Source organism: Bos taurus, chromosome 2 (genome assembly GCF_002263795.3).
Source record: "Bos taurus isolate L1 Dominette 01449 registration number 42190680 breed Hereford chromosome 2, ARS-UCD2.0, whole genome shotgun sequence".
Classification (NCBI taxonomy): Eukaryota; Metazoa; Chordata; class Mammalia; order Artiodactyla; family Bovidae; genus Bos; species Bos taurus.
In genome coordinates this window covers 431,710-458,981 of record NC_037329.1, presented here as the reverse complement: position 1 = coordinate 458,981, position 27,272 = coordinate 431,710, and the positions used below count along the sequence as shown (strand labels likewise).

Sequence of the window (27,272 nt, the reverse complement as noted above, 5' to 3'; positions counted from 1 at the left end):
CTGAGTTAATCCTCATTGTTTTTATTTGTTCATGAAGTCCTGAGATAGAGAAGTCATCTGGATGTTGTTGAATGTATTGGTCCTGCTCAGTGGGTGCTATCAATAACTGTGGTCCCACAGAGGGCCAGGGGCAGAAGTACCTCTCAGGCAGGGTAAAGCAACAGGGTCCTGGGCTTTGAGGTGCCAGATCAGTTTGTGTGTGAATTCCTTTCTTAGTTGAAATAGGGTGTATCCCGAACCTGCAGCTGCAGCCTGGAGGGTTTCATCAGTAAAACTTCACCTGTATTTCCTCAAAGCCAGTATGCTCAGAGCCAATGCACCCTACCATCTGGATGGCTTCCAGGTTTCAGGATCCAGAACCTCTTTTGGACTGAACAAAATGGTCCCTGTCATTGAAAATTTAGATTCCTCTACTTTCTAAAAATATGACACTTTTGGTATTTTTCTTCTCTAAATTTTAAGTTACTTGAAATTTAAACTAAAAAAAAAAAAAAAAATACGTCAAGGGAATAACAGAGGATAGTATAGCAAATATCTGTATGTTTACCCCCCAAAATGAGGAAAATTTATTCCCTTTGCCTCAGGTTTTCTTGTTTGTTTTGTTTTTAAGAAATAAAATATTATAAATGAATGTAATATTCTCTATTCCTTCTCTCAACCCCAATATTATTCTGTCCTTCCCTCTCCTGAGGGGACTAAGCTCATATATCTGAGGCATATTACTATGAAAGGATTAATGGAAAGATCGTGGTTTGTGTGAGTCAACGTGGGATGGAAACTAACTTATGAGAGAAAAAAAACAGCAGCTTCATGAACAGCTGGCAGACAGCTTCCTGCATCCCACAGATCTCTCAGCATTCAGTGGCTGCCTCAGAGGAGGGCCACTTGGGTTTCTGCCATAGTCTGGAAGTAGCATCAGATGTGACCTGTTATAGTCCTTGCATGGGAAGTGATCCCATGGCCCTGCCCAATTGCAGGAGCTTGGGTAGTATCTGGCACAGAGAGCTGGGTGGTCACTGAGGTCTTACACAACTGTCCCTTGCTCCCTCTTTTTTACTTGTCTGTCTTTTTCCACTTCTTTCTCATTTTGGGAGTGGTCAGGGGTGTGGTCTGTAGGATTTCATACTTAGATATCCCCAAAGTGTCCTTTTGAACTAGCATGTGACTAGTTTGCCATGTGTGAGAGCAGAGTTCTACACATCTACATGTACAAGCGTGCCAATTGTTGTTAGAGCTCCTTTAGATTCACCATCCCTTCTCTAAACAGTAAATTCCGATAGAACGGATCACTTTATGGATTTATCTACTTAAACTGACAATTCAGGACAGTTTCTGTGAGTACTATGCCATTGGATTGGGCATTAGAGATTCCTTATCTATGTCTTGTCTGAATGGTCATTTCTTTCATATTGTGTAGAGTCTCTCTTCATCTCTGATCTGATCCCCTGCTTGTTTTATCTTTTTCTTATTATTTTCAATCATTTTTAAGAATTATTTTTTAAATCTCTTTTTTTTTCTTTTTTCTTTTTTAAAATTTTATTTTATTTTTAAACTTTACATAATTGTATTAGTTTTGCCAAATATCAAAATGAATCCGCCACACGTTTACATGTGTTCCCCATCCTGAACCCTCCTCCCTCCTCCCTCCCCATACCATCCCTCTGGGTCATCCCAGTGCACCAGCCCCGAGCATCCTGTATCATGCATCGAGCCTGGTCTGGTGATTCATTTCACATATGATGTTATACATGTTTCAATGCCATTCTCCCAAATCATCCCACCCTCTCCCTCTCCCACAGAGTCCAAAAGACTGTTCTATACACCTGTGTCTCTTGCTGTCTCGCATACAGGGTTGTCGTTACCATCTTTCTAAATTCCATATATATGCGTTAGTATACTGTATTGGTGTTTTTCTTTCTGGCTTACTTCACTCTGTATAATAGGCTCCAGTTTCATCCATCTCATTAGAACTGATTTAAATGTATTCTTTTTAATGGCTGAGTAATATTTCATTGTGTACATGTACCACAGCTTTCTTATCCATTCGTCTGCTGATGGACATCTAGGCTGCTTCCATGTCCTGGCTATTATAAACAGGGCTGCGATGAACATCGGGGTACACATGTCTCTTTCAATTCTGGTTTCCTCAGTGTGTATGCCCAGCAGTGGGATTGCTGGGTCATATGGCAGTTCTATTTCCAGTTTTTTAAGGAATCTCCACACTGTTCTCCATAGTGGCTGTACTAGTTTTCATTCCCACCAACAGTGTAAGAGGGTTCCCTTTTCTCCACACCCTCTCCAGCATTTATTGCTTGTACACTTTTGGATCGCAGCCATTCTGACTGGCGTGAAATGGTACCTCATTGTGGTTTTGATTTGCATTTCTCTGATAATGAGTGATGTTGAGCATCTTTTCATATGTTTGTTAGCCATTTGTATGTCTTCTTTGGAGATATGTCTGTTTAGGTCTTTGGCCCATTTTTTGATTGGGTGGTTTATTTTTCTGGAATTGGGCTGCAGGAGTTGCTTGTATATTTTTGAGATTAATTCTTTGTCAGTTGTTTCATTTGCTATTATTTTCTCCCATTCTGAAGGCTGTCTTTTCACCTTGCTTATAGTTTCCTTTGTTGTGCAGAAGCTTTTAATTTTACATAGGTCCCATTTGTTTATTTTTGCTTTTATTTTTTATTTATTTATTTTTTACAGTTCTTCTTTTTTCTTTTTTTAATTTTATTTTATTTTTAAACTTTATAATATTGTATTGGTTTTGCCAAATATCAAAATGAATCTGCCACAAGTATATATGTGTTCCCCATCCTGAACCCTCCTCCCTCCTCCCTCCCCATACCATCCCTCTGGGTCGTCCCAGTGCACCAGCCCCAAGCATCCAGTATCGTGCATCGAACCTGGACTGGCGACTCATTCCATATATGATATTATACGTATTTCAGTGCCATTCTCCCAAATCATCCCACCCTCTCCCTCTCCCACATAGTCCAAAAGACTGTTCTATACATCAGTGTCTCTTTTGCTGTCTCGTATACAGGGGTATTGTTACCATCTTTCTAAATTCCATATATATGCATTAGTATATTGTATTGGTGTTTTTCTTTCTGGCTTACTTCACTCTGTATAAAGAGGTGGGTCATACAGTATCCTGGTGTAATTTATGTCGGAGACTGTTTTGCTTATGTTCTCCTTTAGGAGTTTTATAGTTTCTGGTCTTATGTCTAGATCTTTAATCCATTTTGAGTTTATTTTTGTGCATGGTGTTAGAAGATCATGGCATCTGGTCCCACCACTTTATGGGAAATAGATGGGGAAAAAGTGGAAACAGTGTCAGACTTTATTTTTCTGGGCTCAAAAATCACTGCAGATGGTGACTGCAGCCATGAAATTAAAAGACGCTTACTCCTTGGAAGGAAACTTATGAGCAACCTAGATAGCATATTCAAAAACAGAGACATTAATTTGCCAACAAATGTCCGTCTAGTCAAGGCTATGGTTTTTCCTGTGGTCATGTATGGATGTGAGAGTTGGACTGTGAAGAAGGCTGAGTGCTGAAGAATTGATGCTTTTGAACTGTGGCGTCGGAGAAGACTCTTGAGAGTCCCTTGGACTGCAAGGACATCCAACCAGTCCATCCTGAAGGAGATCAGCCCTGGGATTTCTTTGGAAGGAATGATGCTAAAGCTGAAACTCCAGTACTTTGGCCACCTCATGCGAAGAGTTGACTCATTGGAAAAGACTCTGATACTGGGAGGGATTGGGGGCAGGAGGAGAAAGGGACGACAGAGGATGAGATGGCTGGATGGCATCACTGACTCGATGGACGTGAGTCTGAGTGAACTCTGGGAGTTGGTGATGGATAGGGAGGCCTGGCGTGCTGCAGTTCATGGGGTTGCAAACAGTCGGACACGACTAAGAGACTGATCTGATCTGATGGTGTTAGAAAGTGTTCTAGTTTCATTCTTTTACAAGTGGTTGACCAGTTTTCCCAGCACCACTTGTTAAAGAGATTGTGCTAAGGGGAAAGTTCATAGTTTTTCTCCTGTAATTGAGATCTAATCTTACTGCATAATGGTCAGAAAATATGCTTGGAATGATTTCAATTTTTTTGAATTTACCAAGGCTAGATTTATGGCCCAGGATGTGATCTATCCTGGAGAAGGTTCCATGTGTGCTTGAGAAAAAGGTGAAATTCATTGTTTTGGGGTGAAATGTCCTATAGATATCAATTAGGTCTAACTGGTCTATTGTATCATTTAAAGTTTGGGTTTCTTTGTTAATTTTCTGTTTAGTTGATCTATCCATAGTTGTAAGTGGGGTATTAAGGTCTCCCACTATTATTGTGTTATTATTTCCCCTTTCACACTTGTTAGCATTTGTCTTACATATTGCTTTGCTCCTATGTTGGGTGCATATATATTTATAATTGTTATATCTTCTTCTTGGATTGATCCTTTGATCATTATGTAGTGTCCTTCTTTGTCTCTTTTCATGGCCTTTATTTCAAAGTCTATTGTATCTGATATGAGCATTGCTACTCCTGCTTTCTTTTGGTCTCTATTTGTATGGAATATCTTTTTCTAGCCCTTCACTTTCAGTCTGTATGTGTCCCTTGTTTTGAGGTGAGTCTCTTGTAGCCAACATATATAGGGTCTTGTTTTTGTATCCATTCAGCCAGTCTTTGTCTTTTGGTTGGGGCATTCAACCCATTTACGTTTAAGGTAATTATTGATAAGTATGATCCCATTGCCATTTACTTTATTGCTTTGGATTTGAGTTTATACACCCATTTTTTTGTTTCCTGTCTAGAGAAGATCCTTTAGCCTTTGTTGTAGAGCTGGTTTGGTGGTGCTGAATTCTCTTAGATTTTGCTTGTCTGTAAAGCTTTTGATTTCTCCTTCATATTTGAATGAGATCGTTGCTGGGTACAGTAATCTGGGCTGTAGGTTATTTTCTTTCATCACTTTAACTATGTCTTGCCATAGTTTCTGTTGAAAGATCAGCTGTTATCCTTATGGGAATTCCCTTGTTGTTTTTCCCTTGCTGCTTTTAATATTTGTTATTTGTGTTCGATCTTTGTTAATTTGATTAATATGTGTCTGGGGTACAAAAAAGATCTTTATGACCCAGATAATCACGATCGTATGATCACTGACCTAGAGCCAGACACCCTGGAATGTGAAGTCAAGTGGGCCTTAGAAAGCATTACTACGAACAAAACTAGTGGAGGTGATAGAATTCCAGTTGAATGATTCCAAATCCTGAAAGGTGATGCTGTGAAAGTGCTGCACTCAATATGCCAGCAAATTTGGAAAATTCAGCAGTGGCCACAGGACTGGAAAAGGTCAGTTTTCATTCCAATCTCAAAGAAAGGCAATGCCAAAGAATGCTCAAACTACCACACAATTGCACTCATCTAACATGCTAGTAAAGTAATGCTCAAAATTCTCCAAGCCAGGCTTCAGCAATATGTGAACCGTGAACTTCCTGATGTTCAAGCTGGTTTTAGAAAAGGCAGGGGAACCAGAGATCAAATTGCCAACATCCACTGGACCATGGAAAAAGCAAGAGAGTTCCAGAAAAACATCTATTTCTGCTTTATTGACTATGCCAAAGCCTTTGACTGTGTGGATCACAATAAACTATGGAAAATTCTGAAAGAGATGGGAATACCAGACCACCTGATCTGCCTCTTGAGAAATATATATATATATATATATATATATATATGAAGTTTGCTTTAAAAAAATAGGTCTCTCTCTGTCTCTCTTTTTTTTTTTTTGCAAAGTAATAATAGGTTATAAAAATGAAAATTAAAGGAGTAATAGAGGACTTAAAAATTAAAAGAAATAAATAATGATAGTAAAATATATATCTAGGACCTTCTCTGGTGTTGTGGGCAGTGTGGTGTCAGTTCATTTTCGGATAGTTCCTTGATCCAGCTTATATTTCTCAAGATCTATAGGCCCCTTCCTATGTAGTCGGTACTAAGTACAGGGTTTTAATCTATTGCACCTGTCACTTCCAAGGCAGTTCCCTCTGTTTTAGCTTCTTCTGTTTGGTGGTCTCTTCAGTGTCTGATTTCCACCCTGACACAAGGGGGGTGGTGGTGGACACTTTTTTTAAGGCTCACTTGTTCAGTCGTGCTGTGGGGAGGGAGGGATGCTGCAAACAAATAGCACTGGCATCTGTGGGGAGTGCTCGCAGTGTCTCAGCCACACTGGGCCTGCCCCTGCTCACGGTGCATGTGCCCTCCCTGCCCACACAGCTCAGGCTCTAGGTTGCTCCACTGGGAACTGTCCAAGGCTGGCTCTGGGCTGCATGCACCTCCCAGGTCTAAGCTGCTCAGGTTCAGGCACTCGGGTAGTCCTCAGAGGCGCAGACTCCATAGGTCCTGCATTTTGTGCCCTTCCCAGGTCTGAGCAGCTCAGGTGATGAGGTGTTTGGTGAGCCCAGTCACTGCGACTTATCGCCTCTGCCGTCCCTGCCCCTCGGTTTTCTGGGTGTACAACTGATGCACCTTCTCAGGTGGATGATGACTGTCCAGAACCCCACGAAGTCTTAGCAAAGAAGCCTGCTTGCAATTTTGTAGATAATGTCTCTCTGGGGCTGCGATTGCCCCCTTCCGGCTCTGGCTGCCCGTCACTGGAAGGGGATGGTCTGCAGCCTGCTAGTTCTGTTCAGTCCTTTGTTCTGTGCGCAGTGCTGGTGGTGTCTTAGGGCTTTTCGCATGGTAGCTATCCCACAGTCTGGTTTGCTAGCCCAAGCTAGTTCACTCTGATTACCCTTGGGGCGTTCAGGCTCAATCCTTACTCTAAGCAATGCAGCCCGCGCCTCCCTGCCCAGCCCCCACCTGCCAGTGGCCGATGCAGGCGTCTGCGCTGCTTCTCCACTGGGGTAGTTACCGTTGGGCTCATAATCTGTGGATTTTAATTATTTATTTATTTTTCCTCCCTGTTATGTTGCCCTCTGTGCTTCCAAGGCTCACCACAGACTCGGCAGTGAGAATGTTTCCTGCTGTTTGGAAACTTCTCTCTCTTTAAGACTCCCTTCCCAGTCGGAGCTCTGTCCCTACCTCTTTTGTTTCTTTTTTTGTCTTTTATATTTTTTCCTACCTCCTTTTGAAGACAATGGGCTGCTTTTCTGGGTGCCTGATGTCCTCTGCTGGCATTCAGAAGTTGTTTTGTGAAATTTACTCGGTGTTTAAACGTTCTTTTGATGAATTTGTGGGGGAGAAAGTGGTCTTCCCGTCCTATTCCTCTTCTGTCTTAGGACCGCCCCCCCTATACTTTTTCTTTTCTGATTCTTTTTCCCCTGTTATTTCCTGATATCTCTTGGACTGATAAATCTCATCCTCTAACTGATTTGGATGGTGCTGATTTTATTCCTAAGTCTTTTTAGTGGGAATTTTTCTATTTGTAATGCATATAGTTGTATTTGCATTTCAATCAACAGTTGCAATCAACATGAGAAACAAAATATTGTCTGCCATATTAGTTAACAAAAGGCATTAACAAGGGACAGTCATCAGTGATTATAGCCCTCCACAGTGAACTGTGAGCCCTGAGACAACCCAGGATGTGAAAACACAGAATACTGGCCCCAGATAGCTGAAATGCCTATCAAAAGAATGATTTCAATGAGTCAAGACTCTTGTATCTTCCTATATATGGAGAAGAGTTAAATTCCTTAACTTGAGATGTCTGGTTTTCTTTGCTTAACAATAATTTTTTTTTGACATTTAGATTACCTGTCCTTTGTTGTGAAACTCATATAGCCTGGCTCCCCCTCCTGACCTCTTTGGAGCAGTTTTCACAGGTTTATTTGAGATACTGCCTCCTGGGCTTGAAATCCTAAGAATATACACTGAATAAAACATGTGGACTAAAAAAAAATATTCACAGCCTAAAAGTTGATAGTTAGGTTCTATTCAGTGAAAACTTTTAGGACTCCAAGCCCGGGAGACAGCATCTCAAGTAACCCTGAGAGAATTGCTTCAAGGAAGCTAGGGGAAGAATTAGGTTATATAGAATTTTGCAACAAAAGGCAGGTAGTCTGAACATCAAAAGATCATTGTCAGTGAAAGGAAATCACATATCTCAAGGAATTTAGCACTTTTCTATGTATGGGAAGATATGAGAGTCGGTTCACTGAAATAAATTGTCTGATGTGCACCTCACCTGTCTAGAGCTAGTATGCTGTGACTTCACAAGACTCCAAGTTTTCTTAGGGCTCACCATAGGGAGTGGCTGCAGTCTGAGGGCTACTATTTATAGATGGTGGGTATTCTTTCCTTTCCTGAGTTCCCCGAGGGCTCATCCCCGAGGGCTGTGATTGCTGATGACTGGCGACTGGGACATCATTTGTTTACTGATATGGCAAGAAATATTCCAGTTTTCAAAGATAATTCTCAACTTTTAGGTTTTGTGATTTTTTTTTTCAGTTGACAAATAGCACCCATTTTAGTAAGTTTAAGAGAAATAGGAGTATATCTAAGAATAGTATACAGATCATGGATTTTCTGAAAGACACCATGAGTAGGGGTTTTCTTCATGAGACCCGTAAGTTCTGCTGCTTTGCCTGGACTTCCTCTCCCATTGTTGGATCCTGAGTATCTGGACCTCTGTCACTTTGCTTTGAGCACACCTTGTTACACTGATCAAATCTCCAAGCCTACCTCTCAAGTAAAAGTGTCTGGTTGGAGGAGGCCATGTCACATGCCTATTTATCTACAAAGTGGATGGGGACAATGAGGTTGCCTTCTGCTTTGGGGACCCAGAGCTCATGAAGCAGACTTCCCCAAATATAAGAGTTCCTCAGAGCCTCCTTTAATACCTACTTAAATGCTTTCATTACAATGCGTTCTGTATTTCCAGTGCAGGGCCTTACTTGTCCTTGGGTACCATAATAGTTTACACATAAGTCTGCTAAAGTAGTCATCTGCTAAAGCTGCATTGTCTTATTTACTAGCATTGTGCCTGGTACAAGGAAGATGTTTAGCAAGGGTTTTAATATGACTAAACAGGTACATAAGTTGCAATAGGTTAGTTTTTCCATAGTAAAGCTTTCTTTACATCTCCCTTGGCGTATCATCCTCCAGCAACTCTCTGTTATTTTCATTGAGGGAACTGAGCATCTCAGTGCTCACTATGTTTCTGAGAGTCACAGATAATATTGCCATACCATCTCTCTGCCAGGCCTCCTTGCCACCTGAGACATAACCCCATCTCTAATTGGGCTGGTGGCACTTTCCTTAGCATGTTGTTGGGCATCTTGTAACTTTGCCTGCAATATTCTTTGCTGCTGGTAATATCTATTCCTCTCAATTCTCTTCTTCAGTGTCCAAAGAGCTGGTTTTACCAATATATAGCTCTCTATGTTCCCCCAGAGGGAGGTTGTTTCTTCTCTGGATTCTTCTTTCTGGTATCCACTGTCATTGTGGGCCAAAGACACCAGAGGCTGGTGTAATGTGTCAGCACTGGGAAACTCTGGTGTGCCCTGAGAAGGCCTTGGGAATAGACAGATGTTATGAATGAGTTAGTGTTGGAGACACTGCAAAGTTCAGCAGATGTGAAGCTGAATCTGGCCTCTGTACCCCAATACCAAATTAAATCTCAGAGACAGAGTTTTGGGTGAAGTATTACAGAAAAAAATGTCTTTATTGCTTTGTCAAGCAAAGGGGGCAACAGCAGGCTAATGCCCTGAAAACTGTGTGTCCCAATACACAGTGGAGGTTGTATGGGAGGAGTTTTATAGTCAAGGGATGGTATTGCTGATCATGGTGCTTGCAGGACCTGCATTTCTTTAACTGAGAGATCTTCTGGCATCAGTGATAATGGGCAAACTGACCTTTGGAATGAACACTACATAAAGTAGTTAACATCTTCCACTTGGTGGGAGTTTTAGTTTGGCTGAAGAAGTAAGAAATGTTGTTAGGTGTATCCCTTGAGGGGCAACCAGAACCCTGGTCCAAGGCTGCACTATTTCTTGAATGCTCCTCCATTATCTCTATATCCCCTACCCTCCCTGATTAGCAACTGTTTGAACCTGCACTTTGGAACCCAGGGAATGGGACAGAAGGGTTTTTGTGCCCCAGAGCTCCACAGGGTCCTGCTCAGTCAGTTTCAGAAGCTCTGCTTCCCTTGGATATTACTTCCTGACTACCACCCTGTGGATTATAGGTATTCATCACTTTTCCTTCCTTGCTGCACACCTTGTGGATATGGGATTTCCTCAATTTCAGCCCCCCAATTGTCTTTATTAAAAATCTGTGTGTATATAGATATCTCCCACTAGTTCTTGCCTCTGACAGATGCAATGAAATGAATGTGTCCTGGGGAGGTGATTTAGGTTTCCTGCCTGAGAGGATAACTCCTGCCCATTTCACATCCCTTCTTCCAACTAGGAGCATCTTCACTCTGCACAGTTGAGAGGTCCTCTGAATTTGGGGTGGGTTGAAGAAAGGGGGAATTGGGTTTTGTATGAGTTATCAGTGGGCATCATTGTCCCTCTGCACCTCTGGCTGGAGTAGAAAGAACTCCAATGCCTCATGCTTTGCATTAGGGAATCTTTGTGGTCTGGGCTGTCTTACATGGACCTACAGAGTTTGGGCATTCTTAGAAGGGTAGTGCATCTTCTACTCTATAAATTATGATTTCTTGAGCTATTTCTGGGGCCAGATCCAACTAAACACCCCTTAGAGTACCTAGTTCTTACTGCACCAGTCTTGAGGAGTGGCATGATCAAGGTCTGGCTTCTATATGCATTTTTATTTTGGTGAAATTCCCACATTCTCACTTCTGCTATTTTCCTGGAGGACTGAACAAGGAAACCCAAGAACATACTATAGAAATGGCAGATCAATCCAAGGGTAGAGATAGGTTTGCCCACTTATGGCTATTATACATGAAGAGAAAACACAGGAGCAGTGACTGGACCTTCTGCTGCCTGGCTTGCAGAACTACCTGTGTTTCGGTTAAACCTGATTCTGCTGTAAGAATACAGCTTTAGGCAGGATCATTCTTCAGGTCAACAGCATGCATGTTCATGAGATTTAACAAGTGTGGAAATTTTATTTAACAGGGTTAGAAAACTGGCAGATATTGTCACCATTTCCAATGACTGGAAATGCCAGCCAATGTCTTGGTTGAGGGGTAGGGTCTCAGATGATGGCTCTTGATCAATTCGTGTGGAAATATTTCAATGTTTTAAAAATATTTCCATAGAAGAAAATCCCTTTGATATCTGCCCACCTCTCCTTTTCTCCTCTTCTCTTATCTACAGTTGTCAGGGAGTTGTGGGAGCTACATGTGAGCCCAGATTTGTTTTTGTGAGCAGTTATTTTAGTCTTCCCAGAGCATTGCCTTAGAGACTGTATGGGAAAACTAAAATACACTGCTAATGACTGAGAATTCCCTGACAGTCTTTCTCAACTTAAACCTATCTTTTCAGCCTCATTTGCTTAAATAAGAAGAATTCTCAGATGATTTTCAAATTAAAATATGACTATTCCTGTTCAGGATGTTGAGTTAAAAATTGGTAATTTATGCATGATAAATTGAATATTTCCTGAAATGAAATATTTTGAGATATGGAATATTTCCTGCCATATCAGTAAACAAGGATGTCATAGTCATCAGTGTGAGTCAGTGAGCTTTGAGGAAACTCAGGAAAGAAAAGAATATCTGTCATTTAGCAGCCATCAGACTGTAGCCACTCCTTAAGGTGAGCCATGAGGAAACTCAGGTTGTGAAAACACAGGATACTGGCCCCAGATAGGTGAGATGCATATCAACAAAATGATTTCAGTGAGTGCAGACTCTTGCATATTCTCATACATAGAAAAGTGCTTCCTAATAGCTCAGTTGGTAAAGAATCCTCCTACAATGCAAGAGACCCTAGTTTGATTTCTGGGTTGGGAAGATCTGCTGGAGAAGGGATAGGTTACCCATTTCATTATTCTTGGGCATCCCTTGTGGCTCAGCTGATAAAGAATCCACCTGCAATCCAGGAGACCTGGGTTCAATCCCTGGGTTGGGAAGATCCCCTGGAGAATGGAAAGGTTACCCATTCTAGTATTCTGGACTGGAGAATTTCATGGACTTGTACAGGCTCAGTAGTTTTGGCACATGGGCTTAGAATTCCCATGGCATGTAGAATTTTCCCAGAGCAGGGATGAAATTTATATCCCCTGCATTGGCAGGTGGATTCGTAACCACCAGACCACAAGGGAGTGTGTGTATGTGTGTGCTCAGTCGAGTCCACCTCTTTGCAAGCCCACGGGCTATAGCCTGCCAGGCTCCTCTGTTCATGAAATTTTCCAAGCAAGGATACTTGAGTGTGTTGTCATTTCCTTCTCTAGGGTATCTTCCTGACCCAGGTATCGAAACTATATCTCCTGTGTCTCCCACAGTGACAGGCAGATTCTTTACTGCTGAGCACCAAGTCCATCTTTTTTCTTAATGTAGTCATTTGTTGTTATAAACTTCCTCTTAGAATCATTTTTTCTGTATCTAAAAACTTTTGGTGTTCTGTGTTTCCATTTTTGTCTAGATTTTAAAAATTTCCCTTTTGATCTTCTTTGACCCACTGATGCTTCAGGAGCATGTAGCTTCATTTCCAACATTCATTTCTGTATTTATGAGTTTTCCAGCTTTTTTCCTGTTATTTAGTTTCACACCATTGTAATTAGAAAAGATAATTGATATGATTTCACTTTTCTTAAATTTCTTAAGACTTGTTTTGTGGCTTAACATATGATCTGTCCCGGAGAATGCTCAGAGTGTGCTTGAGAAGAATGCATTTTGCTGCTATTGGATGGAATGTTCTATATATGAGTGTTGAATGTGAAAGTGAAAATCACTCAGTTGTGTCCAGCTCTTTGTGACCCCATGGACTATACAGTCCATGGAATTCTCCAGGCAAGAAACTGGAGTGGGTAGATATTCCATTCTCCAGGGGATCTTCCCAACCCAGGGACTGAACCCAGGTCTCCCTCATTGCAGATGGGTTCTTTACCAGCTGAGCCACCAGGAAAGCCCAATACTGGAGTGGTTAGCCTATCCCTTCTCCAGTGGTTCTTTCTGACCCAGGAATTGAACTGAGGTCTCCTGCATTGCAGGTGTATTCTTTACTAGCTGAGCTACCAGGGAAGCCCATATGACTGCTAGGTCCATTTATTTAAAAGTGTAGTTCAGGTCCATAGTTCCTCGTTGATTTTCTGTCTGGATGATCTGTTTATTGATTAAAATAAAGTATTGAAATACACTGATTTCTTAATATTTGCTTTATATAATTATGTACTCTGTTGTAGGGTACAGATATATTCACAATTGTAATAATCTATGGATGAATTGACCCCTTATATAATGGCTTTTTTTGTCTCCTAACCATTTTTTACTTAAAGTCTCTTGTCTGATATGAAAAAGCTACTTCTGCTCTCTTTCTACTTGTATGGATATCTTTTCCCATCACTCTACTTTGAGCCAATATATGTCCTGTGGTAGCATATAGTTGGGTCTTTTTTTTTTTTTTTCAATTCCTTCAGTCACTCTGTGCCTTTTGATTGGAGAATTTAATCCATTTATATTTAAAGTAATTTTTAAAATAAATCTATATAGTTTTATTAAGACAAAAAACTGACAGTGTTGATATGAAGTTTACATTTAAACAACTTTTCACAAAAACCTAACACAGGCCTAAAAATTACAATGGAGTTCTAGATGCAGATCAAGATGATGTCAACAACTGATGGATCTCATGACTCAAGACAGCGTTTTGGATTTTAGTTAGTTCTTAGGATTAAAAAATTTGTTTTGTTTTAAAGTGAACCACTGCCCCAGTATGAATATTTATCTTCTCCTGAGACCAGGGCTTTTGAAATCATTCAACTCTTGAACTTGTGCTGTCAGTGACTGAACCCTGCCACCAATGGTTTCAAAGTTCAAAAAACAGAGGCTCCAAGAGTTTTCCACCCTATGAGCACCGGCCCTTGTCTTTCCCTACTCACTTACCTCCTATACCACTCTCTGCCCTTCCCTAAATACTTCACCAGTGGCTTGGATGGAGAAGCTGATATTTGTAACTTCACAATAGGAAAAGAAAGGGTCTTCTTGTCAGTTTCATGAGTAGCACCTCTAAGACAGAATGATCTGCCTGTGTATACACTCCAGTAAGACTTATCCTCCTCAACCAGTTTCCATCCCCCAAATGGCAGCTTTGGTAGCTTCTTATTCCTTTGTTGGGAACAGCATTAAGCTCAGGCAGGGAATACCTTGGCTTCTAAGTTTCAGGCATTCACAGATTTTAAACAGTCTCTCACAGTCCTCATTTAGGTTGCCAATGACATTTTTTGAAAGGATACAATATTCTGGACACAGAACCCAATCATCATTAGTTGTTCTTTCCTTTGTTTCACCGTTTCCCCAAATTTTAACAAAAATGATCCTAACCCATCTCCCTCCTTTCCCACTCCACCCCACCCACCCCAAATAATACACCAGTAATAGCCAAAAACTACACACATGCTACGCTGTAAAAATGCAGAGTTAACACTATCGGGAAGAAGGCTGTGTGGGTTGAGATGATCTTTGAAGATCTACAGTACCTCTTGCTCTCCCACATCCCATTCTGCGTTTTGTCCTTCATAGAAGGCCCTTTGCTTTTTTTTAAAGCAAAGTTCAGAACGGGTTGCCTTGAAACACTGACCCTCCTTCCCCTCCACCGGGATGGGTGTGCAAACTGTACAGCATGGAACGGTTTTGAAGCCCTTGGGCTGCTGTAGGGCACAGAAACTATACTGGCTCTTCAAAGGACATCTTCTCAAGCCACCTTTATGGTGTCAAGACAAGGAGAACTCCTTCTTTCCCCACTTGAAACCCACAGTCAGATGTGACAGGGGCTGGTATTCAAGAAAGTTAATTCTTATCATCTTTTTTGTCATCATCCTCTGAGGGGTAAGAATGCCACGTCAGCCTTTCCTCATAGAAGGATATGACAACCTGCGGGCACTTGACATTGGCTTCCTTGGCAGGGACCAGATCAGCCTCATCAGAGTTCTTCCATTTCATTAGGAACATGAGTTCTCCACTGGAGTCCGTAGCTCCAATAATCCTCTCTGGTTCCAAACCCCGGGCAAAGCTTCGAGGCTTTTCTGACTCTTCTTTCTTCTTCTTTGGTTTGTTCTCCTCCCCCTTATCTTCCGAATCAGAATCAGCTTTGCGTTTGCCTCCCTCTGATTTATCTGTCTCGTGTGCTGTTTTCTGTGACTGCAGAAACTCAGCAATGAGGTCAGGGCAATCCAGGTTCTCTTCTGGTTCCCATGTGTTATCCTCATCTGAGAACCCCTTCCACTTTAGGAGATACTCCACTTTGGCCTTTACCACTCGACGGTCTAGAACTTTTTCCACCACATATTCTTCTTCCTTTTCTTCTAGCACCTCCTCCACTTTCTTCTTGTTTTGTTTTTTCCCCATAGTGCCCGCCAGCTTTCTGGTATAAAGGATGACGCTGGTAGCATTGTCTTGGTCTGCTCAGGCTGAAGGGCGACGCGCAAATGCTCGGCCCATCCCAAATCGCTTCAATCTCTGGCTCCGGACTCGCCGCCCTACCCTCTCCATCTTCTCGCGCTCTTTGCCCTCTAAAGTAATTTTTGATAGGAGGACTTCCCAGGTGGCTTATTGGTAAACAACCCACCTGCCAAGCCAGAGACGTGGGTCCAATCCTTGGCTCAGGAAGATCCCCTGGAGAAGGAAAAAGCAACCCATGCCGATATTCTTGCCTAGAGAGTCCCATGGATAGAGGAGCCTGGCAGGCTACAGTCCGTAGGATTGCACAGTCAAATATGACTGAAGCGAACTTGCATGCATGCACATGGTTTTTTGCTGTCTGTGATTTTGGGTAGTCCTTTCCAGATGTGTTACTGTTGGAGCCCTCCTCCTCATGCTCTTTACAGAGGTCCATACAAGGCAACTGCCCCAAGGCAGAAGGTCCAGGGGCCCCTCTTTAAATTCTAATGGGCTGAGGTATCTACCAGTGATAACATGGAACAATATCTCCCGAGCATACTGGAAACAGGCCCAGAGATTATGTGTTCTTCTGGGCTTCATTATCAGCATGAGTCAAAAGGGGGCCTGTTTATGGAACACAAATTTCTCAGAGAAAGGTTTACCTGCATGCAGTTTGGAACCAGAAATCAAGTCTAGCTTGGCTATTTAAAAGATCTGCATCTCTCCAAGTCTTGATGTCCAATCTATCGATTGAGGGAATAGCAATCACACCTGGAGGATGTTTGAGAATGAAATAAGATGATGTATTCATAGAGTTAATGTAGGAAGTGGTCCACTTCAGGGCTAATATATACTGGTTAGATGTTTTAGTCCCAAGCACTGTGTGAGATTCTATGCAACTTCACCCCATGTAGGATCCACAATTGCTTGGGGCAGCTGAAGAGGAGGACCAGTTGGTCATGTGGCTGGAAACAAAGACTTAATCATAGGCTCAAGCTCAAGTTTTTTGATTCTAAAGTTTGCTTAGGTTTCCTTTTGAACGTCCTGTGCTCTGTTCAGTTTGAGTGCTAAAAAAATGCTTTGGATTTTGCAAGTTGGTCACAGAATGGGTAACTCCTCTGGGCTTTCATGGACATGAGGTAAGTGTCTTTTCCTCCACAGATTCCCGTGCTCCTAAACCTGAGCAGAGACCCTGAGGTCAGCCTGCCTGCTCCACCACTCATGTATGCCCTGGCCCTTGGTTCCTGTCTGGGAGGTAAGCGGGTATTGGATTTGAGGGAGGGCCCCCAGACACTATGGTGAGCCTGAAGTGATGATTCAGTTCAGTTTAGTTCAGTTGCTCAGTCGTGTCCAACTCTTTGCAACCCCATGAATTGCAGCATGCCAGGCCTCCCTGTCCATCACCAACTCCCAGAGTTCACTCAGACTCACATCCATCGAGTCAGTGATGCCATCCAGCCATCTCATCCTCTGTCGTCCCCTTCTCCTCCTGCCCCCAATCCCTCTCAGCATCAGAGTCTTTTCCAATGAGTCGACTCTTCTCATGAGGTGGCCAAAGTACTGGAGTTTCAGCTTTAGCATCATTCCCTCCAAAGAAATCCCAGGGCTGATCTCCTTTAGAATGGACTGGTTGGATGTCCTTGCAGTCCAAGGGACTCTCAAGAGTCTTCTCCAACACCACAGTTCAAAAGCATCAATTCTTCAGTGTTCAGCTTTCCTCACAGTCCAACTCTTGCATCCATACATGACCACTGGAAAAACCATGGCCTTGACTAGACGGACCTTTGTTGGCAAAGTAATGTCTCTGCTTTTGAATATGCTATCTAGGTTGGTCATAAGTTTCCTTCCAAGGAGTAAGCGTCTTTTAATTTCATGGCTGCAATCACCATCTGAAGTGATTTTGGAGCCCCCCAAAATAAAGTCTGACACTGTTTCCACTGTTTCCCCATCTGTTTCCCATGAAGTGATGGGACCAGATGCCATGATCTTAGTTTTCTGAATGTTGAGCTTTAAGCCAACTTTTTCACTCTCCTCTTTCACTTTCATTAAGAGGCTTTTTAGGAGCATCAGGAGGCTCCTCTTCACTTTCTGCCATAAGGGTGGTGTTATCTGCATATCTGAGTTCATTGACATTTCTCCTGGCAATCCTGATTCCAGCTTGTGCTTCTTCCAGCCCAATGTTTCTCATGATGTACTCTGCATAGAAGTTAAATAAGCAGGGTGACAATATACAACCTTGATGTACTCCTTTTCCTATTTGGAACCAGTCTGTGAAGTGATGATTAATGAATGCCAAATTGAAAGTAAAGTAAGAATAAGTAAAGTAAGAATAGTTCATGATTTCCTAAGTGGAAACCTATCTTCACCTTTGACTGGCGAGTTCTAGCCCTACTCAGTTTCTCTGCAAAGTGTGTTACTTTCCATTCTCTGCAGAACTGCCCCTGACATTCTAAGCCTGTGGCTTGAGGATGGTCATTACTGACATCTCAAAGTTAATGTCTTCTCACACTGCATGCAGATGTGGCTTAGTGGCTTAGGTTTAGAAGCAGATTTTGAATCAGAAACCATCCTTAGTGGCAACTTCTTATTCCCTCTTTTAAGGAATGTGTGTTGTGGGTGATGGTGGGTAAAGTGATGAATGTGTGAGCTAAGAAGTAGAGACTTTAATGTAATAATAATAAGAAAAATTTTTTAAAGTTTTTTCTTGGGCTGAGAGAGTGTTTTGTCTTTTGGAGACATTAAAAAGTCAATTAGAAGAAGCGTCAGGAGAGACTAACCTCTGGTGAGTAAACACGGGGGTTTGGATGTGATTGTATTTGGAAGGAGACCTAATCATCTTTGGGAACACAAGAGGATTGTGAAAAATCTTAGACAAACACAATAGATACCTTTAAAATTTTTGTTTTTGCTTCCAGGTATGCTTAGATAATCTATCTTTCTTTGTTCTTTGATTGGTCTTTAACTATTAAATCAACAACTTTGTTTTTAGTGTATCTTCAAGTTTATAGAGGGGGACTAATGCCATTCAATGAAGTTGTTATAATCTGGAGACAGCTAGTTCACCTAATTCAGCGACTGAGGACTCAAATTCTGAGTTTAGACTTGTTAAAATGGTCCCCATCTGAGATCAGCAGCACGAAAAGCAACACCTGCATTCACAACCACATTTAATCAACTGCATTCACAACCACATTTAATATCAGTGATAGAAACAGAATCCAGAGACACCAGGAAATATGTCCACTGTGTGGAATTTTGTTCATTAAACCTTATTGAGCATCTTCTACTTTTATATGGTGACATTGTCTTCCTGAGTGGGGAGACAGTCACCTAAGTTAGGATTGCAATATAAATGGATCCTCTCATGGCCATGTACATAGAGTGCTCAGGGAGCACCATGGAGGCTGGAGGAAAGTCAGGAATGGCTCTCCAGAGAGGGAAGTTTTGGGCTGCTTCTCAAAGAATAAGAAGCCTCCTCGACTGGTTCTTATTCACCCAGAACATGTAGAATGAATAGAATAGAGGGGATTATCAAGGAAAGAAGTTAACATGGACCACTTACATGGCTAATAACCCAAAATATGATTAAACATTTGGTGATTGAGACTCTTTTTAAAATTTATATATTTTTAATTGAAGGATAATTGCTTTACAAAATTGTGTTGGTTTCTGCCATACATCAACATGCACAACCATAAGAGTACATATGTCCCCCCTCTTATGAACCCCCTTCCCACCTCCCACCCCATCCCACCTCTCTAAATTGTCACAGAGCTCATATTTGAGTTCCCTGTGTCATATAGAAAATTCCTACAGGCTATCTATTTTACATATGGTAGTGTATATAGTTCCATGCTACTCTCTCCATTCATTCCACCCTCTCCTTCCTTCCTTTCCTGTGCCCACAATTCTGTTCTCTATGTCTTTGTCTCCACTGCGGACCTGCAGATAGGTTCATCAGTACCATCTTTCTAGATTCCATATATATGTGTTAATATACCATATTTGTTTTCTATTTCTGACTTACTTCACTCTGTATAATAGGCTCTAGGTTCACCCACCTCATTAGAACTGGCTCAAATGCTTTCCTTTTTATGACTGAGTAATATTCCAGTAATATTTTATATATGTACCATAGCTTCTTTAATCATTCATCTGTTGATGGACATCTAGGTTGCTTCCATGTCCCAGCTATTTTAAATAGTGCTTCAATGAACGTTGAGGTACATGTTGCTTTTTAAATTCTGGTTTTCCCTGGGTATATGCCCAGTAGTAGGATTGTTGGGTCATATGGTCATTTTCTTCCTCGTTTGTTAAGGAATCTCCATACTGTCTTCCATAGTGGCTGATAAGTTTATATTCCCACTAACAGTGCAAGAGGGTTCTCTTTCCTCCACACCATCTCCAGCATTTATTGTTGTAGATTTTATTTTTTTGCTGAATGTATGTATTTTCTTTTAAAAATATATTTATATATTTTAATTGGAGGATAATTACAATATTGTGATGGCTTTTGGCATAGATCAACACGAATCAGCCATAGGCATACACGCGTCCACCCCATCCTGAACCCCCCTCCCACACCCCTCCTTACCCCATGCCTCCAGGTTGTCACAGAACACTGGTCCTGGGTGCCCTGCTTCATGCGTCCAACTCACACTGGTCATCCATTCTACATATGGTAATGTACATGTTTCAGTGCTATTCTAACCCTCTCCTTCTCCCACTGGGTCCAGAAGTCTGTTCTTTATGTCTGCTGTGTCTCCTTCTGTACATAGGATCATCAGGACCATCCTTCTAGATTCCATGCTGCTGCTGCTGCTGCTGCTAAGTCGCTTCAGTCATGTCCGACTCTGTGCGACCCCAGAGACGGCAGCCCACCAGGCTCCGCCGTCCCTGGGATTCTCCAGGCAAGAACACTGGAGTGGGTTGCCATTTCCTTCTCCAATGCATGAAAGTGAAAAGTGAAAGGGAAGTCGCTCAGTCGTGTCCAACTCTTAGCGACCCCATGGACTGCAGCCCACCAGACTTCTCCATCCATGGGATTCTCCAGACAAGAGTACTGGAGTGGGGTGCCATTGCCTTCTCTGCTAGATTCCATATATATGCATTAATATATATCAGTTGTCTTTCTCTTTCTCACTTACTTCACTCTGTATAATAGGCTCTAGGTTCATCCACCTCATTAGAACTGACTCAAATGCGTTCCTTTTATAGCTGAGTAGTATTCTGCTGTGTATATGTATCACAACTTCCTTATCCATTCATCTGCTGATGGACATCTAGGTGGCTTCCATTTCCTAGCTAGTGTAAATAGTGCTGCGATTAACATTGTGGTATATGTGTCTGTTTCAATTTTGGTTTCCTCAATGTATATACTGAGCAGTGGGATTGCTGGGTCATAGAACAGTTGTATTCCCAGTTTTTTAAGGAATCTCCACACTTTTCTCCATAGTGGCTGTACCAGTTTGCCTTCCAACAAACAGTGCAAGAGAGTTCCCTTTTCTCCACACCCTCTCCATTTATTGTTTGTAGACTTTTCGATGATGGTCGTTTCTGACCATTGTGAGATGATACTTCATTGTCGTTTCGATTTGCATTTCTCTGATAGTGAGTGATGTTGAACATCTTTTCATGTGTTTATTAGCCATCTATATGTCGTCTTTGGAGAAATATCTGTTTAGGTCTTTTGCCCAGTTTTTGATTGGGTGTTTGTTTTCTGGTATTGAGTTGCATGAGCTGCTTGTATATTTTGGAGATTAATTCTTTGTTGGTTGTTTCATTTGCTTTGTTTTCTCATTTTCTGAAGGCTGCCTTTTCACCTTGCTTATAGTTTCCTTCATTGTGCAAAAGCCTTTAAGTTTAATTAGGTCCCATTTATTTATATTTATTTTTATTTCCATTATGCTGGGAGGTAGGTCATACAGGATCTTGTTGTGATTTGTGTCAGAGTGTGTTCTGCCTATGTTTTCTTCAAATAATTTTACAGTTTCTGATCTTACATTTAAGTCTTTATCCATTTTGAGTTTATTTTTGTGTATGGTATTAGAAAGTGTTCTAGTTTCATTCTTTTACATGTAGTTGACCATTTTCCCAGCACCACTTGTTGAAGATACTGTCTTTTCTCCATTGTATATTTTTTGCCTCCTTTGTCAAAGATAAGGTGTACATAGGTGTGTGGATTTATCTCCAGACTTTCTATTTTGTTCAACTGATCTATATCTCTGTCTTTGTGCCAATACCATACTATCTCGATGACTGTAGCTTTGTAGTATAATCTGAAGTCAGGAAGATTGATTCCTCCAGTTCCATTCTTCTTTCTCAAGATTGCTTTGGCTATTTGGGGCCTTTTGTGTTTCCATACAAATTGTGAAATTATTTGTTTTAGTTCTGTGAAAAATACTGTTGGTAGTTTGATAGGGATTACATTGAATCGATAGATTGCTTTGAGTAGTATACTCATTTTCACTATATTGACTTTTCCAGTCCAAGAATATGGTATATTTCTCCATCTATTTGTGTAATCTTTGGTTTCTTTCATCAATGTTTTGTAATTTTCTATATACAGGTCTTTTGTGTCTTTAGGTAAATTTATTCCTAAGTATTTTATTCTTTTCATTGCAATGGTGGATAGGATTGTTTACTTAATTTCCTTTTCTGATCTTGCATTGTTAGCATATAGGAATGCAAGGAATTTCTCTGTGTTAATTTTATATCCTGTGACTTTACTATATTCATTGCTTAGCTCTAGTAATTTTCTGGTGGCTTCTTTAGGGCTTTCTATGTAGAGGATCATGTCATCTGCAAACAGTGAAAGTTTTACTTCTTTTCCAATCTGGATTCCTTTCATTTCCTTTTCTTCTCTAATTGCTGTTGCTAGGACCTCCAGAATTATTTTGAATAGTAGTGGTGAGAGAGGGCAGCCATGTCTTGTTACTGATTTTAGAGGAAATGTTTTCAAATTTTTGCTATTGAGGATAATGTTTGCTGTGGGTTTGTCTTATATGGCTTTTATTATGTTGAGGTATATTCCTTCTATGCCTACTTTCTGGAGAGTTTTATCATAAATGGGTGTTGAATTTTGTCAACAGCTTTCTCAGAATCTATTGAAATAATCATATGGTTTTTATCTTTTAACTTATTAATAATGTTGTGATAGACTTGCATATATTGAAGAATCCTTCATCCCTGAAATAAACCCGACTTGATCATGGTACATGATCTTTTTAATGAACACATTAAAAATTTTGTTTGCTAGAATTTTGTTGAGGATTTTTGCATCATGTTCATTGTGATATTGGCCTGTAATTTTCTTTTTTTGTGATGTCTTTGGAATCAGCGTGATACCTTGTAGAATTAGTTTGAAAATATTCCCTCCTCTTCTGTTCTTTTGGAAGAGTTTTAGAAGGATAGGTATTAGCTCTTCTTTAAATGTTTGAAAGAATTCACCTGTGAAGCCATCAGGCCCTGGGCTTTTGTTTTGGGGAAATTTTTTTCATCACAGTTTTGATTTGATTGTTTGTAATTGGCTTTTCATAATTTCTGTTTCTTCCTGATTCACTCATGGAAAGTTGAACTTTTCTAAGAATCTGTCCATTTTCTCTATGTTTTCCATTTTATTAGCATATAGTTGCTCATAGTAGTCTCTTATTGTCCTTTGTATTTTTGCATTGTCTGTTGTAACTGCTGCTTTTTCATTCCTAATCTTGTTGATTTGGCTTTCTCCCTTTTTTGCTTGATGAGTCTGGCTATTGGTTTGTCAAATTTGATCTTCTCATAGAACAAGCTTTTAGTTTCATTAATCTTTACTATTGTTTCCTTCCTTTCTTTTTCATTTATTTCTGCTCTGATCTTTATGATCTCTTTCTTTCCACTCAGGTTTTTTTTTTGTTTGTTTGTTTGTTTTGTTTTTTTTTAGCAGCTATGTGATGTTTTTCTTGTTTCTTGGGATAGGATAGTATTGTTATAAACTTCCCTCTTAGAACTGCTTTTGCTGCATCTCATAGGTTTTGGATTGTCATGTTTTTGTTGTTAGTTGTTTCCAGGAATTTAAAAAATTTTCTTATTTCTTCAGTAACCTATTCATTAAATGTAAATGTATTGTTTAATCTCAATGTATTTGTGTTTTTTACAGTTTTTCCCCCTGTATTTGACATCTAGTTTCATAGCATCTTGGTCAGAAAAGATGCTTGATATGATTTCACTTTTCTTAAGTTTACTGAGGCTTGATTTGTGACCCAAGATGTGATCTATCCTGGAGAATGTTCCATCTACACTTTAGAAGGAAGTGTATTCTTCTGTATTTGGATGAAAAGTCCTGAAGTTATCAATTAGGTCCATTTGGTCTTATGTTTCATTTAATGTTTGTGTTTCCTTATTAATTTTCTGTTTTGATGATCTGTTCTCATTGATGGAGATGGGTCTTCTCTCTCTGAAGGGCAGCACTGTGTCTAGAAGTAGGTTTTGGGGTGTCTATGGGTTAGATATGGCTTTTGGCAGCCTGTCTGCTAGTGTGCACTGTTGTGTTTCTGTTTTATTGAAGGATTGTGTGGGGTATCTGGGCACTGGTGCTTGCTGGCCTTTGGGTGGGCTTGGTTTTGGTGTTGAGATGGAGGCCTTTGGGAGGACCCTCATCTATTAATGTTCCCTGAGGTCATGAGTTCTCTGGTGGGATTGGGATTGGGTCTCTCATCTCAGGGGTCCAGGCTCAATGCATACTGAAGCTCCAAGACCTCACAAGCCACACAGCACAAAAAACAAGTTTCCAGTACTCTTGGTGAGGGCAACACTCTGCAGCCCAGAACACCCAGCAAGGCTTATACCAAAGTCCTCTAATGTTTCTAGGAAGGTCTTTTGACCTGTTTTGGGCAGCATGGGGTTAATTCAATCTCAGATATGGCCTTATTCCAACTTGCAGTTGCTCCTAATGTTCACAGTTGCCCCTGAGGTCCCCAGTCTGTTCCCCACCTGGACATGAGGGGACAAAGATCAAGGCTCATTAGGACTCTTTCACTCTCTTGGGCTCGAGAAAGGGGAGGGTGTGACAGCCACATATGTGTTGTGCTGGAGCGTGGCTGTTCTGCTCTGTTGGATATAGTTACAGTCTAAGATAGATTGTGAGTTCTTCCAGAGGAAAGGGGCACAGTTTGTGGTTCCCTAGAAAGACCTCAGCTGTTAAAGCTCCCAGCAAGTTGCGGGAAGTAACTTGTACCTGCTTATAGCCTGGAGGTAGCTGCAACATCTGGGATCAGGACCACATCCATGGTGTTTTGTCTGCTGCCTGTAGCACCCCTCCTGGCTTTGGCAATGCTAGTCATGTCTATTTCCTCAGCCTTGTTTTAGTAGCCCTCTCAGTGTATCCTCATAGCCGCTAGCCCCCTACCTCTCCCTGGGATCTTTACTCAGCCTCTGGCCCGGGATCCACCCTCTGCTGCAGGCCAAGATTCTTAGCCACTCATCCCGGTTCCCCACCCTACCCTCTGGTCTGGGCTTAGGCTTGTGAGCTGCTTATGGGCTGAGAAGCTCTGTTGGGCAGCTTTCTGTGTATTTTGTCTTCTGAGCCCCACTGCTACATGGCACTCTGAGGTTCCACAGCTTCCTCTTGGTCCCACCTGAAAGGGGATTTCCTAGTGTGTGGAAACTTCCTCCTTCATGACTCCTTCCCTCCCTGGGGGCACAAACTCCTGTCTTGAAGTCCTCTGTCTTTCTTTTTTTAATGTGTTTCTTTTGTCCTACCTCATTCCAGGGAAATTAGCTTGCCTTTTTGGAGGCCTGGGGTCTTCTGTGGTCATTTAGAAATTGCTCTGTAGGAGTTATTCCATATTTTGATGAGTTTTTTTTTTTTTTTTAATGTATTTGTGGAGAGCAGCCGATCTCTGCCATCTTCTCCGCCCCCCCCCTCTTTTTTTAGCTTAAAAAAATTTTTTTTTATTGACATATAGTTGATTTGATTGATTTCTTTAATGATCCATTTGTAGTTTAATAGCATGTGTATTGGGGCTTCCCTTGTAGCTCAGTCAGTAAAAAATCTGCCTGCAGTACAGGAGACCCAGGTTCGACCCCTGGGTTGGGAAGATCCCCTGGAGAAGGAAATGGCAACACACCCCAGTATCCTTGCCTGGAAAATCTCATGGACACAGGAGCCTGGTGGGCTTCAGTCCATGGGGTCGCAAAGAGTCAGGTACAACCGAGCCACTAACACTTACTTACTTAACATATGTATAGCCTCAAAGTGTTTGTGTTTTTAACAGGTTTTCTCCCTTTAATTGATTTCTGATCTCATAGCGTTTTGGTCAGAGAAGATGCTCTATATGATTTCTATCTTCTTCAATTTACCAAAGATTGATTTGTGATCCAGATGATATCTATCCTGGAGAATGTTTTGTGTACACTTGACTATATTTTGCTGCTTTTGGATGGAATTTCCTATAAATTAAGTCTATCTATTACATCTATCTGGTCTAATATGTCATTTAAGGCTTGGGTTTTTTAAAAATTAATTTTCTGTCTGAGTGATCTGTCCCTTGACATATGTGAAACTCTCAAATCCCCTATTATTGTGTTACTGTCAATTTGCCCTTTTATGACTGTTAGTGTTGCCTTATCTATAGATATGCTCCTGTGTTGTGTGCATATATATTTCCCACTATTTTATCTTCTTCCTGGATTGATTCCATAATAATTATGTGTGTCCTTCCTGTCTCTTGTAACAGTCTTTATTTTAAAGTCTATTTTATTTTTCTGATACGAATATTGGTATTCCAACCCTCTTTTGATTTCCATTTGCCTGGAATATCTTTTTCCATCCCCTCACTTTCAGTCTGTTTCCATAGGCCTGAAGTGTGTCTCTTATAGATAGCCTATATAATGGTCTTTGTTATATCCCTTTTAGACAGTCTTTTGGTTGGAACATTTAATCCATTTACACTTACGGTAATTATCGATATCTATGTTCTTATTTTTATTTTTTCAATGGTTTTTGGTTTGTTTGTTTTTTTTTTCTTCTGTTCCTTTTTTGTTCTTTTCTCTTGTGGTTTGATGACCATCTTTAATGTTGTTTAGTATTGTATTTGAGTTGCTTTTTCCTTTATGTATGTGTTTCTACCATAGTTTTTTGTTTGCATTTCCTGTAAGATTTTGCTATAGCAGTATGTGTATACTCATTTCTTTTCATTCTTTTCTCTCTCTCTCCACACACACACACACACACACACACACACACACACACTGGTTCCAAATTGGGAAAGGAGTGCATCAAGGCTGTATAGTGTCACCCTGCTTATTTAACTTACATGCAGGGTACATCACATGAAATGCCAGACTGGATGAAGCACAAGTTGGAATCAAGGTTTCAGGGAGAAATATCAATAACCTCAGATATGCAGATGACATTACCCTTATGGCAGAAAGCAAAGAGGAACTGAAGAGCCTACTGATGAAAGTGAAAGAGGAGAAAGGAAAAACTGGCTTAAAATTCAATATTCAGAAAACAAAGATCATGGCATCTAGTCCCATCACACAATGGCAAATAGATGGGGAAACAACGGAAACAGTGAGAGACTATTTTTTGGGGCTCCAAAATCACTGCAGGTGGTCACTGCAGCCCTGAAATTAAAAGATGCTTGCTTCTTGGAAGAAAAGCTATGACCAACCTAGACAGCATATTACAAAGCAGAGACATTACTTTGCTGACAAAGGTCCGTCTAGTCAAGGCTATGGTTTTTCCTGTGGTCATGTATGGATATGAGAGTTGTATCA

General features: G+C 41.0%; 1 protein-coding gene and 1 pseudogene across 4 annotated transcripts in view; one reads left to right on the top strand and one right to left on the bottom strand.

The window, feature by feature from the left end:
* OCA2 (OCA2 melanosomal transmembrane protein) overlaps nt 1-27,272 on the top strand; it is a 280,525-nt gene that overhangs the window by 245,961 nt on the left and 7,292 nt on the right. For 3 of the 4 annotated variants that reach the window (XM_059877646.1, XM_024979497.2, XM_024979496.2), the window contains one exon: nt 16,677-16,770. The exons of the other annotated variant lie outside the window; for it this stretch is intronic. In XM_059877646.1, the coding sequence (XP_059733629.1) occupies nt 16,677-16,770 (94 nt within the window). The remainder of the gene's footprint in view (nt 1-16,676; nt 16,771-27,272) is intronic. 4 annotated transcript variants of the gene reach the window in all.
* Nucleotides 14,643-15,497, bottom strand: LOC783772 (heterochromatin protein 1-beta-like pseudogene; annotated as a pseudogene).